Source organism: Anneissia japonica, unplaced genomic scaffold, assembly GCF_011630105.1.
Source record: "Anneissia japonica isolate Jap-2015-1 unplaced genomic scaffold, ASM1163010v1 scaffold287720_len810639_cov167, whole genome shotgun sequence".
NCBI classification, from domain to species: Eukaryota; Metazoa; Echinodermata; class Crinoidea; order Comatulida; family Comatulidae; genus Anneissia; species Anneissia japonica.
In genome coordinates, this window is record NW_022736945.1 from 317230 (window position 1) to 333046 (window position 15817).

Consider the following 15817-nt stretch of genomic DNA (forward strand, 5'->3'; position numbering starts at 1 on the left):
TTTTTTTAAATATATATCATTCAGACCAAAATGTGATTAAGTTACCTCAATATGTTGCTTTGGTAGTGGAGTTGTGCTGAGTTTTAAAAGAAAAGAATTTTGAAATTTAACCTGATTGGAAGACAAGGATATTGGTCGGCTCAATGCTTGCAGGTATTGCAAATATACCGGCTATGTACACAAAAATGACAGTAACGTCAAGTAAAATGGTGGCGTTTGCTAATATGCAGCAACAGTGTACCCTACAGGCTAGGGGAGTGTGAGATGGGTTTTGTTCATTAACCTAAGGTAAAAGTTTTAATCAATACCTTCAGCAGAGGAATTTTACATTGCTTCCATCTACCCTGCTACATCAAAACTACTGGTATCACTCCAGGGTGAGAATTACAATTTAATTTTATAGAAACTGGGGAGAAGTTCCAGCCCTTATGAGCCTTAATAGCTCTGAATGATTTACCTTTAAACATTTAACAGTATTTATTTTAGAAACATACTTTTGAAAAAAATCTTACCCCTTCACTAACATATGCTCGAATGAAAACCGTGTATGTTGATTCACTTTCCAATTTTCCATTAATGCCAACATGTGGGTAAGGTACAGATGTACACTGTCTAGAATTTGATTGACATCCACTACCGATGGTTATTTCTTTCTGAAACCTATTTGATAATTTAAAAAAAAAAACTTTGTCTACATACACAGAAATCATGTAAACTGATTGACTTTTCAATTTCCTTTACCATGAAACTCTTGAAGCCGCGTAGGGCCAGGGAGCCGCGTAGGGCCCCCCGGTGCGGGTCCAGGGGGCTTCGCCCCCTGGAAGCCACGGATATTTGATGAATTATGGCGAATTTTTATTACTTATTTGATAGGCATCGAGTTACTATAATATGACTTCATATATGCTATGCTTTCTAATGTTGACATCAGCTTCCAAAACCAAAACATTTTGAATAAAGCAAGAAACAAAGAGTATGCAATGTAACCATCTAATATATTTTCAAATCCTCATTCTTGAAAGTGAAATTCTATATTTTGGAAATTTTGCATGAAATCTGTCAACCACGTTGACATGGTCGAGGTTGCTTCACCTATCACGATGTATTCCAACCATCATGAGGCTATCTAAATGAGCATTTGTCATATCAGAACACAAATTATTTTTAATTAGTCTCATTGAATTATTATTATTATTATTATTATTATTATTATTATTGTTATTATTATTATTATTATTATTATTGTTATTGTGGTTGTTGTTGTGATGAAAAGTTAACACAAACGATATGGTGCCTAAACGAATATTACATGTAAATATTTCTTTTTATTTGTTTGTTCCCCGACGAAATTTTGCATGAAATCTGTCAGCCACGTTGACATGGTCGAGGTTGTTTCACCTATCACGATGTATTCCAACCATCTATAGCCCCCAGCCCCCCCTCTGGCGCCACCCCTGTTCCGTACATACTTTTTTCTGTACATGATTGCTTTCTGCAGTAGTTTAGGTAATTTAAAGCTGGTTAATACACTCAATGATACTGACTGATGTTACAGTGGCCCTATTTACTGTTTTATAGTATTAATTCCCAAAATTTACAGCATTAATTTTGAAAAGAAGCCAACTCTTTACTTTGCAAAAGTATCCCTGAAAAGAAGCACATCCAAAAGTTGCAAAAAAAGAAGCCCACGCTTCTATTCGAGGTTTTACGGCATAAAACATCAAAACATACTGCTAGGTGGCAGTTTTTCTTACACAATAACTACTGTATAATAATTACTACTTTTGCGCTCCCCGTGGAGTAATAATTTTTCTCCAGTATAAAATGTTAAAATCTTTAAATTCAGAAAATTCATTTTGAATTTGTGTTTGTGAGGGGATAATGCTCCCCTTCTCCTGACATTGGGGAGGGAGAAGGGTGTGGAGCTGATGGGGAGCCCAAGGTTGATGATTAGATGAGGGGAGAAGTACAGGTAGCTTGCAAGATGAGATGATTTGAGGTGACTTATAACTACTTTTGAGAGTGAAGAGTTTTTTTGGGTGGGTGGTATGGGGGCATGACTGGGTCAGGGTTGGGCGCAATTAGTTTTATGTAATCCCCATGTGCACATCCACTAGATACACCACTGCCACTGTTGAGAGAAATATAATTACGCTAAAGTAAATGAAAATCACCTCCTGATTCAAATCACCTCGTTTTCGAGCTAGCAGCACCCCACCCCCACCACCATTTTTCAAAGCCATTTTGGATTTGACTTAGGCAAGTTCAACTGTTATAAATTTTATATTAAGAAAATATAAAAAATTAACAACAAAAACCCAATAATGATGATACTTATAAAATCATTAATTATAATACTTATAAAATCATTAATTATAATAAAAATAGTAGATTATTAATAATAATTTATATTTGAATGAATTCTCTGCTTTATTTAGCTTATTTTATTTTACGATTTTATTTCCACCAAGGAACAACTTACTCTCCAAATGCAATAGCAATGTAAGGCACATATGGTTTGTTCTTAGCTTCGTTGTAAGACTTTAGCTGATAGTCTGGGAATTCTCTGTCTGGATCCACATTTTCTACATCATCACTAGCTCCCCACTGTACAACAATTACTGCATAGCAACTGCAAGAAATGATATAAGATAACTTTTGATTGAGAACTTAAAATAAGAATGTAGGACAGATTCACTCATCAGTGTCTGTCGTCACATGCATTTTATTTTGAATCAATTTCAATTTTCTAAGTCACACCAATGTTTAATCAGTATAGTCTTCATTCTGGCCTGAACATAAATTAGGCTGACGATCTTGCTCGCATAACGTTCAGACATACGTGGTTAAATTAACATGACGTCATTAAATTGTACGTTCTACGTCGTTGCAAATGGAAAGCACCCTCTAATTTAAGTAGCCTCCCATGTGTCGATGTGATGCATACAGATCATCACCAAGAATCAAGAATACTTTATTTTCATCAATAAAATATGTGAATGGCATTTGTTTTACTTGTTGCTAATAGCATCCTAAAATAAATATGGATATAAACAAAAACATTACATATATATAACATAAATAAGAGGTTCAAGAGTAGGATTGATTAGACATTTTACTACTACTGTATTTAGTTTTGTGCTACACACACATGGTGTACTTTTCAGATAAAATTGCCTGACTAAGATCTTATACATAAACTTTAATATTTGTTATATGTATATTTGTTTAATAACTGATGTCTGTACAAGTTCATTGTATCAATGTATTGTAAATTTAGTAATTGTGATTTTCTATAATTTTGATAGTTGCAGAGCTAGTGCATCAAAGATGTGTTTGAATATTATTGCAATGTACCAGGACAAATTAATATAAATATTGTTGAATGAAGGTTTAAGAGAGTGACTGTGAACTGAACATCAAATTTCTGTTGAGCTGCATGAGGCCCACAGGCTGCAACTTGTCTTGTAGAAGAAACATATTCATTCTTGTCCTTGTACAGTATACTTCATTATTGGTTATTACCGTGACGCCACCCAAACAAATGAGGCATGTCATGGCAAAATGGTTAATAAGTTGTTGCACAGGCCAGTATTGAGTAAATGAGCTATAAAATATGGGAGCTCAAATAATTGCCGAAAAATCCAAATTTGTTTTTCATTGTAGATCAACAGTTTATTGTCTTATTAATCATGTACCAAAGTATTAGTTCTGGAAGTGGTCAACAAATTGTTTATTTAATGTTATTTTGATAGTTCATTCTATTAAACAATGTATGCACAAATAACTTTGAAAGACAATTACTCAAAATCATGTTTATCTTGATTCTAAGAGTACTGTATTTTCACTTTCCAATAACTTAGGCTTGATATGTCCAATTTCAATGAATGACCCCTCATTTTAAAGATCACATACTCAGGTATCTGAAAATACCAATAACTTGAATTTTAATTTTTGATATAACTTAGCATTTTGCCACAACATGTCTCAAATGGGATGAGATGTGGTTGGAGACGAACCCTATTAATTAGTTTTACCATATTATTAAATATGAGACAGCAAATCTGAAACAGAATTTAGCAATAATTACCTAATAGAACCATTCCGTGCAGAAGGTTCCACCAGTGTTATTTTAAAAGAATCATGGTTAACCTCTGGATTGGTTGGTTGTTCAGGTGTCTCTATTTTGCTTGGCCCTAAAGATAAAAGTAAACAAATTCAAAGATTACATTAACAAAATATTGAATTGGTGCAAATAATTGTTATTTTTTGTTATACTGTTATTATTTATCTGACATCGTATACGAAATATCCAAACCATAAACATGTAAAAATGCATGTAAATATATTTCATATAAAACATAAGACCTTAAATTATAAACACATGAGCTCTTGTTTATAAGACTGATTTCCAATTTGTTTTAGTTACTTAAAACACTATCAATCAATAGTAATTTGTTATTGTTTATCATAATTTTTTTTACCCATTGTGTCTCAGCATAAAGAGTCTATGCCCTATATTTATTTGGTGTAAACACCCTGAAGAAGACTTATTTTCAGTGGGGTCCTCTAGTGATAACTGGGTAGTACAACAGGAAACAATCCCTTACTCTTTCCAAAGAGTGTACTGCATTCTTTAACATGCACATTTTATGTGTCAAAACTTGACATGTGACCCCTTAGTAGGGGTACTCCTATTAAGGGGACACTTTTCTTTGGTCCTAAAGGTGTCCCCCCAATAGGGGTTCTAATGTATTTTAAATTTTGTCTATAGGAGCTGTGTACTAAATACTAGACCATTACTTAATTTATGACTCAACTCCTAAAAATTGAAAATTTACCTGCTACAGCTGTTGTGCATGTTGCTGCTTCTGATTCTGGTCCAGCTGCTATTGTTGTACCAAATACTTTTATTTTGTACACTGAATTAGGCTTATTGGCCTCAATATCTAACGTTACACCAGCACCAACCTGGTTTTTCATACGGTTAACCTCGATAGACCCTTCATTACCTACAGGGGCTACAGTATAATTAGCCTGTAATCAGACAAAAAAATCATTAATTTCTCTTAAGTTTCTGTGAAAATAAATATAAAATCAATAATATAATGTTAATAGTAATATTTAATAATGAACTGCTTTTGGGTTTTCTTTTTAATTTGCTTTCTTTTTCTCTTTTCCTCTTGGTTTACTTTTTCAGAGACACCTTTTATAGTGCACAAGAAGGACTCTGTATGCCTAACAATACTAATACCAACAAATGATAGAATAAATGCACACATAAACAATATCCGTTGTCATTTGACTATTGGGGGAGTTATTTCTAAGAGGCGCTCAGTGAACCTGTGTCAAACACGTGGTGCTCATGGAGATTATGAAGCGAAGGAGATATGATCAAGGGAGGTGTACTTTCTGAAGCAAACAAGGTGCTCAAGTACAATCTGAGACAAACAGGAGATAGCTAGGGAGGATGTACCTTCTGAAGTAAACTAGAGGTGCTCAAGTACCATTTGAGACTTACACGAGATGATCAATAGTGGAGGTACTTCAGAAGCAAATTAGACATACTCAAGTAGCATCTGAGACAAAGAGGAGGGAGGGGAAGATCAGGAGAGGAGGTATTACTGAAGCAAATTAGACGTACTCAAGTAGCATCTGAGACAAACAGGAGATAGTTAAGGAGGGGATGATCAGGAGCGAAGGTACTTCTGAAGCAAATTAGACATACTCAATTAGCATCTGAGACAAAGAGGAGGGAGGGGATGATCAGGAGCGAAGGTACTTCTGAAGCAAATTAGACATACTCAATTAGCATCTGAGACAAACAGGAAATAGTTAGGGAGGCATTTCTGAAGCAAATTAGAGGTAATCAAGTAGCATCTGAGACAAACAGAAGGCACTTAGGGAGGGGATGATCAAGGAATAGGAGGTTCTTGGTCAACATGGAAATAATGCTCTGGGGCATCTCAAGCAAACAAGGGAATGCTGATATATTTAGGTGCATGAGAAGTGTTAACACTTGCAAAGTACCTTTTAGATACATCAATATCTTAAATAGTGCCACATATATATAGCTGAACCCCTATTAAGAAGTTATCTTAGGGACTAAGAAAGTGTCCCCTTAATATGGGTGTCTTTGCAGGGGACAAAAACATGAAATTGTCAACTTAATAAGGGTTTTTGTGAGGGTTTTTGTCATGTTTTCTAGTAGAATTAGAACTAATTTATCGCAATAATTTGTAATGCAAATACAATTCATTTATAATATAAGATCGGCAGAAATGTAATGAAAACAATAGTTTTAAATGTTTCCACTATAAATTGATGATGCAATGTTAATGACCAATTCTTTTAATTCTTTTTTTTTTTTAAATATTGGGCTCTCTATTGGATGGATGAAGCATGAATAGAGTAACAACTTAACGACTTAAGGGTGCATGTTATGGTGTGGATTATAATTTATATGAAATAACAAATGCAGTAGGCTTAATGTTCCCTCTAATGATTCAGGGCATACAGTAACATTCTGGTTTATTGCTCAAATAGTGTCAAAATATAAAGTTGAATGATTTTTTTCTTATTGGTGATATGTTTCCGAGCGTATCACCTTTGTTTTCGTTTAGATTTTTCCACTTTATTTATTTTTTTTATTCTTTCCCACCTTTTTTGTTGGTCGATTTTCTCAAAAACGGCACATGTTTGATCTTTTTTGCTAACGTAGCATATAGATCTACATCTGAAGTTGTGCACCTGACTTTGTGGATGACGTCACATTTACGTGACGTCATCTACGCGCCATTTTGTGAAATTCTATCATTGAAAATATCTTCTTTACTAACAGGTATTTTTCAATGAAACTTGACACAAGTATACTTCACATCAAGTGTCAACTTCCTGCACCATTACCATCCGCGCATACACAGGAAAGTACGTGCGTATGCGTGCGTCAAAATTTTAAAATGCTCAAAAATCACTTTTTGACTAAATTAGAGCATGTTTTAGGTCATATTGAGCATTTCATGATTTTTCGAATTTTTCGTCCCGCGTGCGCATTTTTAAGCGCGCGCGTACAGAAGCTGGAATTATCGGTTTTTTTGCATGTTTTAGATTCCTGACACTGTATTCACAAATTTCCAATCTTTTTCGGTCATTTAGGGTCAATAGCAATGCTGTATGCGCGCAGAAAAGATACGAATCCATGTGCGCGTTTTTAGAGCGGAGATAGGCCAAAATCATGCCTATTTCAATCGGTTATAGCTCCTTAGGATGATCGGTGACCCCCAATTTTTACTATATATTCTGAAAGCACATAAGTTGTAGATATGATTTTATAGGTCATAATGGCTGATCGGACATTATGACGTCATCATATTGCCATCTGAATTCAACAAACTGAATATTATCGATGACGTCATTTAAAAAAAATGCGCATTTGAGCGTATCTTCCTTATCCTTGATCAATTTTCTCCAAACTTCGAGGAAGATTATAACTGAGACAATTCTCTTTCATAAATGTCACGACTTTTACATTTTGATGACGTCATCCTTTTTTACATAATTTTTTTATCTGACCATTCATCTTTCTTTTCTCAAATCATTGAAATCGCCTATATCATCATAAATAATTGACATTTCTAAATCATATTCAATTGGCATAAAACTTCAAGTCAAGTATGAATGTAATGCGCGCAAATTTCCGTGCGCGCACACGTGCGTCGAAAATTTAAGTGCTCAAAATCACACATATTTTCAATCAGTTATAGCTCCTTAAAATGATCGGTAACACCCATTTTTTATTACATATTCTGAAAGCACACGAGTTGTAGATATGATTTTATAGATCATAAAGGCTGATCGGAAATTGTGATGTCATCATTTTTCCATCTGAATTTAAAAACTTTTTCCTTTAATTTCCTCATTTATTAACATATTTATTTAAGCGTATCTTTCTTATTGTTAGTGAATCGTTTTTCATCTTCTGAGTAAGTTATAGCTGAGACAATTCTCTTTCGGAATGATGTCCTTCATTTTCATTTTGATGACGTCATCATGGTCAAAATGAATGATTTTTGGACCTCTTCATCTTCAATTACTGAGAAATAATACATTGGACAGACCAACAGAGGGTGGCAGACTGTATTTCCACGCTATCACACTGATTATATAGTTCATATGAAGGGAAAATTCGTATCGTTACGACGAACAAGTATCAAAATTGTGCGTAGATGACGTCACGCATGACTGGCAACCTTAAAAAGCTTGTTATGACTATTTCAGATGATGCCAAATGTTCGTTGAAGTTGGCATGTGCGTAGCTCGCGGCAATTTTGAGATCGTGTGAACAGAAATTGGGAGAAAGAAAGAAGAATAAGAAAAAGAAGACTAGATTTGAACTCGTCACTGAGGACGAGTTAGGTGATCCGCCCGACTTGACCAGAAGTGTATTGAAAATGACTTGAAACGTGCTTTAAATTACTACATCTAAAAGGTGATATTTAGAATGTTAAAAACTTTAACACACGTACGCGCACGGGAAGATGCGTGCGCAAACTATAATCAAATATCACCTTTTAAATACAGTAATTTAAAGCACGTTTCAGGTCATTTTTAGTACACTTCTGGGGTTGATGTCCGGCGAATCACCTAACTCGTTTTTAGTGACGAAAACATAATAATATTCTTCATAAATTGAAGACCCATGGCAGATGCAGGCTGGAATTGGGTCCTAACATACCATAAAATTGGTAAATGGGTATGACTCTAATGCCAACTTACGTCCACAAGATCAGGTATATTATCAATGAAAAAATTTGTTTAAATCGGTTTTCTTCAATATTCTTTTGATTACATGGTGGTTATTATGTGACACGCTACCAGCGGCAAAGATTTCTAATAGTTCAACCTTATTAACATTACTTAAACCCTCATTCTACATGTTCACTACATAACGAACCCCAACAAACGGCAGCAGGGTGGATACAACCCGAAAGACACAAGTGTACTACATATCAAGATTCAACTTTGTGTGCAATGCCGTCCGCACCCGTCATGGCGTACGCACATTTTCACGCGCACAGCACTTTTTGAAATTGAAAATTAGGTTTTTTTGCATATCATGATATCCTGACACTGATTTCATAGTTCCATTCTCTCTTAGCCATTTTAGTGCAAAAAAATGCCATACGTGCGCATCAAATATACAAATTTGTACACTTTTTAGTCGACATACTGACATTGTATTAACAAATTTCCATGTCTTGTTAAATGCCTTTCAAAATAACTATCGTCAGTCCCAGCGTATCACCGAATTCGTCTATGACGAATTCCGAATCTAGTTTTGAGACTGCTGTTGCTGTTGAGATACAATGGAAAAAAAATTATCCCCCTTAATAGGAGTTACTTGACCATTTTGCACACTCAGAAGGTTGGCTGTAGTGTTAAAAGCGTATATTTCCCCTCATTTCATGGAAGAGTGTCTCCTTAATAGGGGTGTCCCCTGAATAGGCTGTCCCAAAGGAGGGGTTCTACTGTTTTACTTACAGTGTAGCTTGTAATCACTCCATTCAGTTCTGCTGGTGCAGTCCAGGTTACTCGGCATAAATCATTCTCAATCTTATCCTCATTCACATACGTTGCCTGTACATTTCCTGGGGCTGTAGGAGCTGGAGGAGTAAGGAATAAATCAACAAAATTACTTTTTTAAAAGATAGCGGAACAGATGCTATATAACCGTTGATTTTGTTAATATGCACCAATACATGTTACAGTTCTTGATCTGCCTAATTAATTAAATGGGCCTACTATACTTTAATTTACTCTGAATAGGCCAGCATTATTGTTCTAGCCTAGAATCTCCACCCTAGCACTAGAAACTAACACACACAATTTTCATTTGAATTAAAAACATATATGCTCTGATATTTTTGTTATAGTAAATAAGCATATAAGAGAACTTTCTATTAACAAGCCTGGATTTCTAAGTTCTATGCCACTTATATGAACCTTATGAGAAGTGTTCAAATGTATCATACCCTTCCCACAAATATTGTATGTTCAAGAATTTCCTTTTTTTTGCAATGATGTTAGAATTACTTGAAATGTTTGTTATTTTAATACTTCAATTCATTAATTCATTCACTTATTGTAACAAAATATCAGAGAATATGCTTTTAATCAATTAATTTTATTTTATGTTTTGTCACATTTGTTAGTGTCTTGAGCAATTAATAATAATAATAAATAAATAATTGCAATACTGCAGTGGATATGTGCGATTTATAAATCTTGTTATTATTAAGCGATTATGTCAGCGATGACAAATTATGATGTTATGAATGAATTAATGAATTGAAGTATTAAAGTTACAAATGAAAATAAGTTGATAATATTAATAGTAACACAGTAATTGTATTACAAACTTATATTTCTGATAACTCATTATTGTACATGAATGTTGATATGAATTATTTTTTCCACAATATATTACTGTGCAATTTTTTTAAATATTAGTTTTATAATTATTATTATTATTAAATGATTATGTCAGCAAATGAAAAATTATGATGTGACAATAAGTGAATGAATTAATGAATTGAAGTAGTTAAGTTACAAACTTTTATTTCTGATAACTCATTATTGCACATGAATGTTAATATGAATTATTTTTTCTACAATGTATTGTTGTGCAATTTTTTTAAATATTAGTTCAGAAGTTAATATTCTGAAAGGGTAATTAAAGGTAAATTTTAGGTAGAGTGTCATCAGAAATGCAAGATGACACAAGGGCTGATAATCTTCAACATGACTCACTATGGGCTTTCCTATTTGTATGTATATTCGTACTTGTGTATCATCACTTGGAGTTGTTTGCATGAATTACAGTGAATTAAGCCTGGGTTTGACTACTTTCTTCTATCATTTTTTAGTCTCTGAGAGGGTTTCGAGAGACATAGTGTAAATTATGCAGAAAATACATAGGCCTAAATATAACCATTAAACAGTTAGTTGAAAAGATGGATAAAGAAAAAAAACGACAGGCAGAAATGGTTAACAGTAACAGAATAAAACGCAAATAAATGAAAGATAATGAATCGTGCTATGGAAATGTGAAAATTTTAAAAACAAAGAAAATCAAACTAATTATAATTCTAGGTTTCTCTTAAGATTCTTAAAAAAATATATATAACATAGCAGAACTAAAAACAAAACATATAAATTTATTTGAAACATACGAATTCCTGATCTGGTGTTAGTAATTTTTTTTTTTAAAAAGCAGATGTGATGCGGAAAATAACAACTGGCTTAGCTTGATTTGCTTTCCATGATGTTTACTTGGGATAACACGTCCAAATGTTTAATATCATGAAATCAGGCAACCATGCAAGAAGTTAATGGGGTGAAATATGCAAGGCAAAAGCTAGTCAACTACAAATTTGCAAAAAGGATTAATATGTTAAGTATACACAAACACTTGTTATTTTTTCCAGTTTTTCCAGCACTTTCTGGAAAAACTTTGTTTAATTTATCTCATGCATCTTTTTACTTATCCTCTATCTATGTACAATCCTGCTCAGTGCACCTCCCCCCGCCCCCCACAGTTAAAAAAAAAATTAAAATGCATTATGTACTATTGTACAAGGTTCATGATCCTAGAAATTTGTAATTAAAAACAGTTTTTGGGATAGGGGGTAACATCTATGCTCATAGCTCTTGATTTATTCAATGGATTTGTATGATGTTGGCATCAACATTTAGCCTATAGATTGGTCTGCCATTCAAAATGAAAAAGTTTTTGAAGTTTTGTGAGTGAATTGGGAATAAATTTACAACTTTTCTGTGGAGGTCAATGACCTTTTGACCTCTACTTACGTCAATTTCTGCCTGTTTCAAAACTTCAATATTGATAAGCTTTTTAATTCACAGGTTATGGGCATTAATGTTACCCCACCCTCACAAAAAAAGTATTGACCATAAAACACTAACGACCATTATAATGCATCTCTATATTTTTCTTGTTAACATGAATATTTTTGTTTTATAATATGCCCGTAGGAACAAAATGATACCAAGGAAGTTTAACTGTGGGGGAGGGGGAGATGCACGGTGTCTTGGCCGAAGCCACTTGCACAGCTAGAAATTTGACCCCTCAACCACAAGGTTAAGGGTGCAAGCCTCAGCCGCTGCACCAAACGCTTCCGCACCAAACGCTTCCACATCCTCTATATACACAATCCTAATACTTATCCTCTATCTGCACAATCCTACTCAAACTCTATATTCACTCACACATATCAATAATTTTTTACCCTACTACTCAGCCTCAATTGTCTTAATCCTGATTGTGTTTGTAGCACCTTCTTAATACTCTCATACTCCATTTTCACTATCTTTACTCTATTTTCACTATCTTCTTCCATTCTCACAATCCTACTTACCCTATAGTTTATGTATTTTCTTACTCATCCTCATATTTAATAACACACCCATACTCAGAAAATACATTAACAATAAATACATCCCACTGACGGTTGAAGAAATACTTCTTACTTTATGTTTTCACTCTATTATTACGCATCCTTTATTTTCCACAAACCTTACACTCACACTCTTCCTCTTCTTACCTCCTTCCTCTATTCTCACTATCAGTATTCATCCTATTCTCTATCTTTTTTTACTCATCCTCATTTTTCTTAGCCTTCTACTCAACTTCTATTTACAGAATCCTTTTAAATGCATTTTTTCACTGTGTTATACAACTTTTAAGATCAGTGTAATGTTTCACCCTCTCCAACCACATCCATCTTGATTCAGTTAACATGCACTTTTATTAGATGAGCAGTGTAGGTTAATATGTTAATAATGATATTATGACATAATATTGTCATCATATGTATCATATGATACTTGTTTGTGACTAAAAAACAAAAGCTGCAAACTATTTTGTGAACATTAACAGTGTAAGAGTACTACAAAATGTTAACATATTATCTATGCATATAGGTTGCAGTGTCTAGTAGACCAAAACCAGAAGTTACGTTCCCGGCATACAATCTTCTGTCATTAATTCATTGCACTTTACAGTGAAATATGGGGCCTAGCACTTATATTTTTATTAACACAATCCTGATAAACCTCATCATAATCATTGACATTATAATAATTTATTTCACTAAAGGCATTGGCATTGAATTGCTTTTAGTTTCTTTGAACAGCTGTGACAGTTTTATTAAAGCTATAAATGTATACTTACCGGCTTCAGCAGTTTTTAAAATAACTTTGTCCTTGTCACTTCTTCCAATGTTATTACTACAGAATACCTCTATATCATAATCAGTGTAAGGCGTGAGGCCCACTAGTTTGTGAGATTCATCACTTTCAGCTTCTACAGAATCGAACATATCTTCACCTTGTTCCTTGTAGTCAACAGTGCAATTTTGAATTTTACTTTTTCTTTCACTTCCTCGAGTCCACTTAACAGTTATTTCTGTGGCCTTTGCAGTGGCTTGGGATTCTTTATCATTGATTATTACAGGGTCTGGTTTTTCTGGAGAAAAAAAAATATCAGGCAATTTAAAATAACAAATTTTAGTTGTTTGTTTTATGGTTAAAAAATACAAATACTGTACAGCCAAAATTTGACAGAAAAATGTAATCAAAAATAAAATACCAGAAAAAAGAAAATGTCACGAGGAATTTAAGACCTAGCACGTGAATTCTTAGAAATGTGGAAAGAAAAATTAAAAGAAAAAATGTTGACTGCTGCATTAAACCAGTGTCATTCTATTTGGAAGAGCCCCCAACTAAGCTATACCACTATAATCTGGCAATGGTAGTTTCAGTTAAGTATGTATAGTATTTTAGTCAATTTTTTACTAATAACTTTGCTCTTAATTCAGCTCTTGCTGAAATGAGTGATTTTATGTATACATATATTTTTTGATGTAAATAAAATAAACCTGAATTATAAATATTAACCTGAGAACACTACATAATAAAGACCAAAATTTTATAGAGCTTCTAAATTGAAGGAGTATACAGAATAGAGCTGCGTGCCATCTAAAAATTGAATGCACTTACTTACCTTGGACGATTATTTCGAAGTCGTCAACAAGTGCATCAACCTCATTAACTAGAGTGTTGCCTACTCGACACTTGTATATACCATTGTCACTTCTTGAAATATTATATACAACTAGTATACTGTTTGTTGTAATGATCATGTTTTCTTCAGTTTTACTTTCAAAAACAGCATACTTTTTCTCCATTGGTTCAATGGAGGTTCCGTTATTGTAGATCCAGGTGATCTTAACTTCAGGTTTCCCTTTTGCTGAGCAGGTAAATGTTAGGTTATCTTGTAGTATACCGCTTTTGTTTTCAGGTCTTGTGTCAAATTCAGCAGGTACTGGTAGAAAAAAAGAAAATGTATATGCATTAGTATTACTTTATATTTTTATATCATATTATTATTTAATTTTTTTTATTTTATATTTTACATGCATATAAAAAAATACAGAAATAGCAAGCTAGATAATAAAGGTATATGACCTAGAATTAAAAAAAACCCCCCTAAATTAGCCTTTGCTAGGATTCAAACCCAGGGATTTGTTAATATATCACAAACACCATAATAACTAGACCATAAATATTGTCATAGAAAATAAAATACCAGCAGTAATTGAAAGTTATTTCATATTTTTTATGTGCTGATTGATACAGCACTGTTTGAGTTAGCACTCAAACACTTCTATAAGAGAGAGGTTTTGATTTAGAATTTAATGATGCCACATTTCTTGTCTGTGGATGCAATGACTGACATTAAATTCTTGTTAACTGTTAAATATAGGATGCGTTTTGGTTGGAATCTAAGTTAGCAGAGAATGAATTACGGCCCCAGATGACTGATTATATTAATGTCCTGTCCAGACTATCAAATTTTATTTGACAAATACATGTGACATGCCTAAATATGGTCATGATGACATCACATCACATGACCATATATAGGCACATCATGACTATATATGGGCATACAACAGTTCTTTGACAAAAAACAATTTGATAATCTGGACAAAGCTTAATAAATGTTTACAGTCAGTTTTTACTGTATGATGATAAAAACTGTCAAAATGGTTTATGTACACAATCTGTGTCAACAACAACAACAGTTTAATAACTTCAACCCTATGTATTAAGAATATTTAGAGCAAAATTAAAGCTAAAATACATAGGCCTAATGTTTATAAAAAAAAAAAGAAAAGAAAGAAAAGAAATACACTTTATATATGGAATTATCTATATTTTTAATTATTTCATTTACTTATTTAATTTGAAGAAATATGAATTAGTTAAATTGAAAAAAAAAATTATAAGTAGAAAAGAAAGTATGCATATATTATTATTGTTTAGTTCAATTTTTTTTTAGTCCTGTTTTATTTACTTCCTTTTTACTTCTTTACTGGGTCCTAGTGAATAGGACCCATGATAATAATGTTTTTTCATTTCTTGTGATTTTTGTTATTTTGTTTAATTTTATGTATTGTTATTATTATATTAGTTTGTCATTATTATTGAAATGAATGTTATCTGAATGTCAAAGCTTTGGTATATGAAATGGATAAAAAGTTTATTCATAATACTGCAGTTTCAGTTAGAGCAGCTAATATATTTAAAACAGTTGTCTGAAAACCTGTTATATATGTTTACCCTATATTCTGATTAATATGTAAATATGATTCATGTGTTATATATCTGACATTATCTAAATCTATAGAAGGTTTATTCACCCCCTTAATACTATGGTTTCAGTAGTAATGCAGTT

At 33.1% G+C, this 15817-nt stretch overlaps 1 protein-coding gene across 1 annotated transcript in view; it reads right to left on the reverse strand.

Annotated features, from left to right (window-relative positions):
- Positions 1-15817, reverse strand: part of LOC117117004 — an 89188-nt gene that overhangs the window by 258 nt on the left and 73113 nt on the right. The window contains exons 17-23 of the mRNA XM_033261174.1: positions 14081-14401; positions 13250-13543; positions 9541-9662; positions 4842-5037; positions 4091-4196; positions 2483-2632; positions 513-660 (exon numbers count right to left, since the gene is read on the reverse strand). Coding sequence (XP_033117065.1) covers positions 513-660; positions 2483-2632; positions 4091-4196; positions 4842-5037; positions 9541-9662; positions 13250-13543; positions 14081-14401 — 1337 coding nt within the window. The remainder of the gene's footprint in view (positions 1-512; positions 661-2482; positions 2633-4090; positions 4197-4841; positions 5038-9540; positions 9663-13249; positions 13544-14080; positions 14402-15817) is intronic.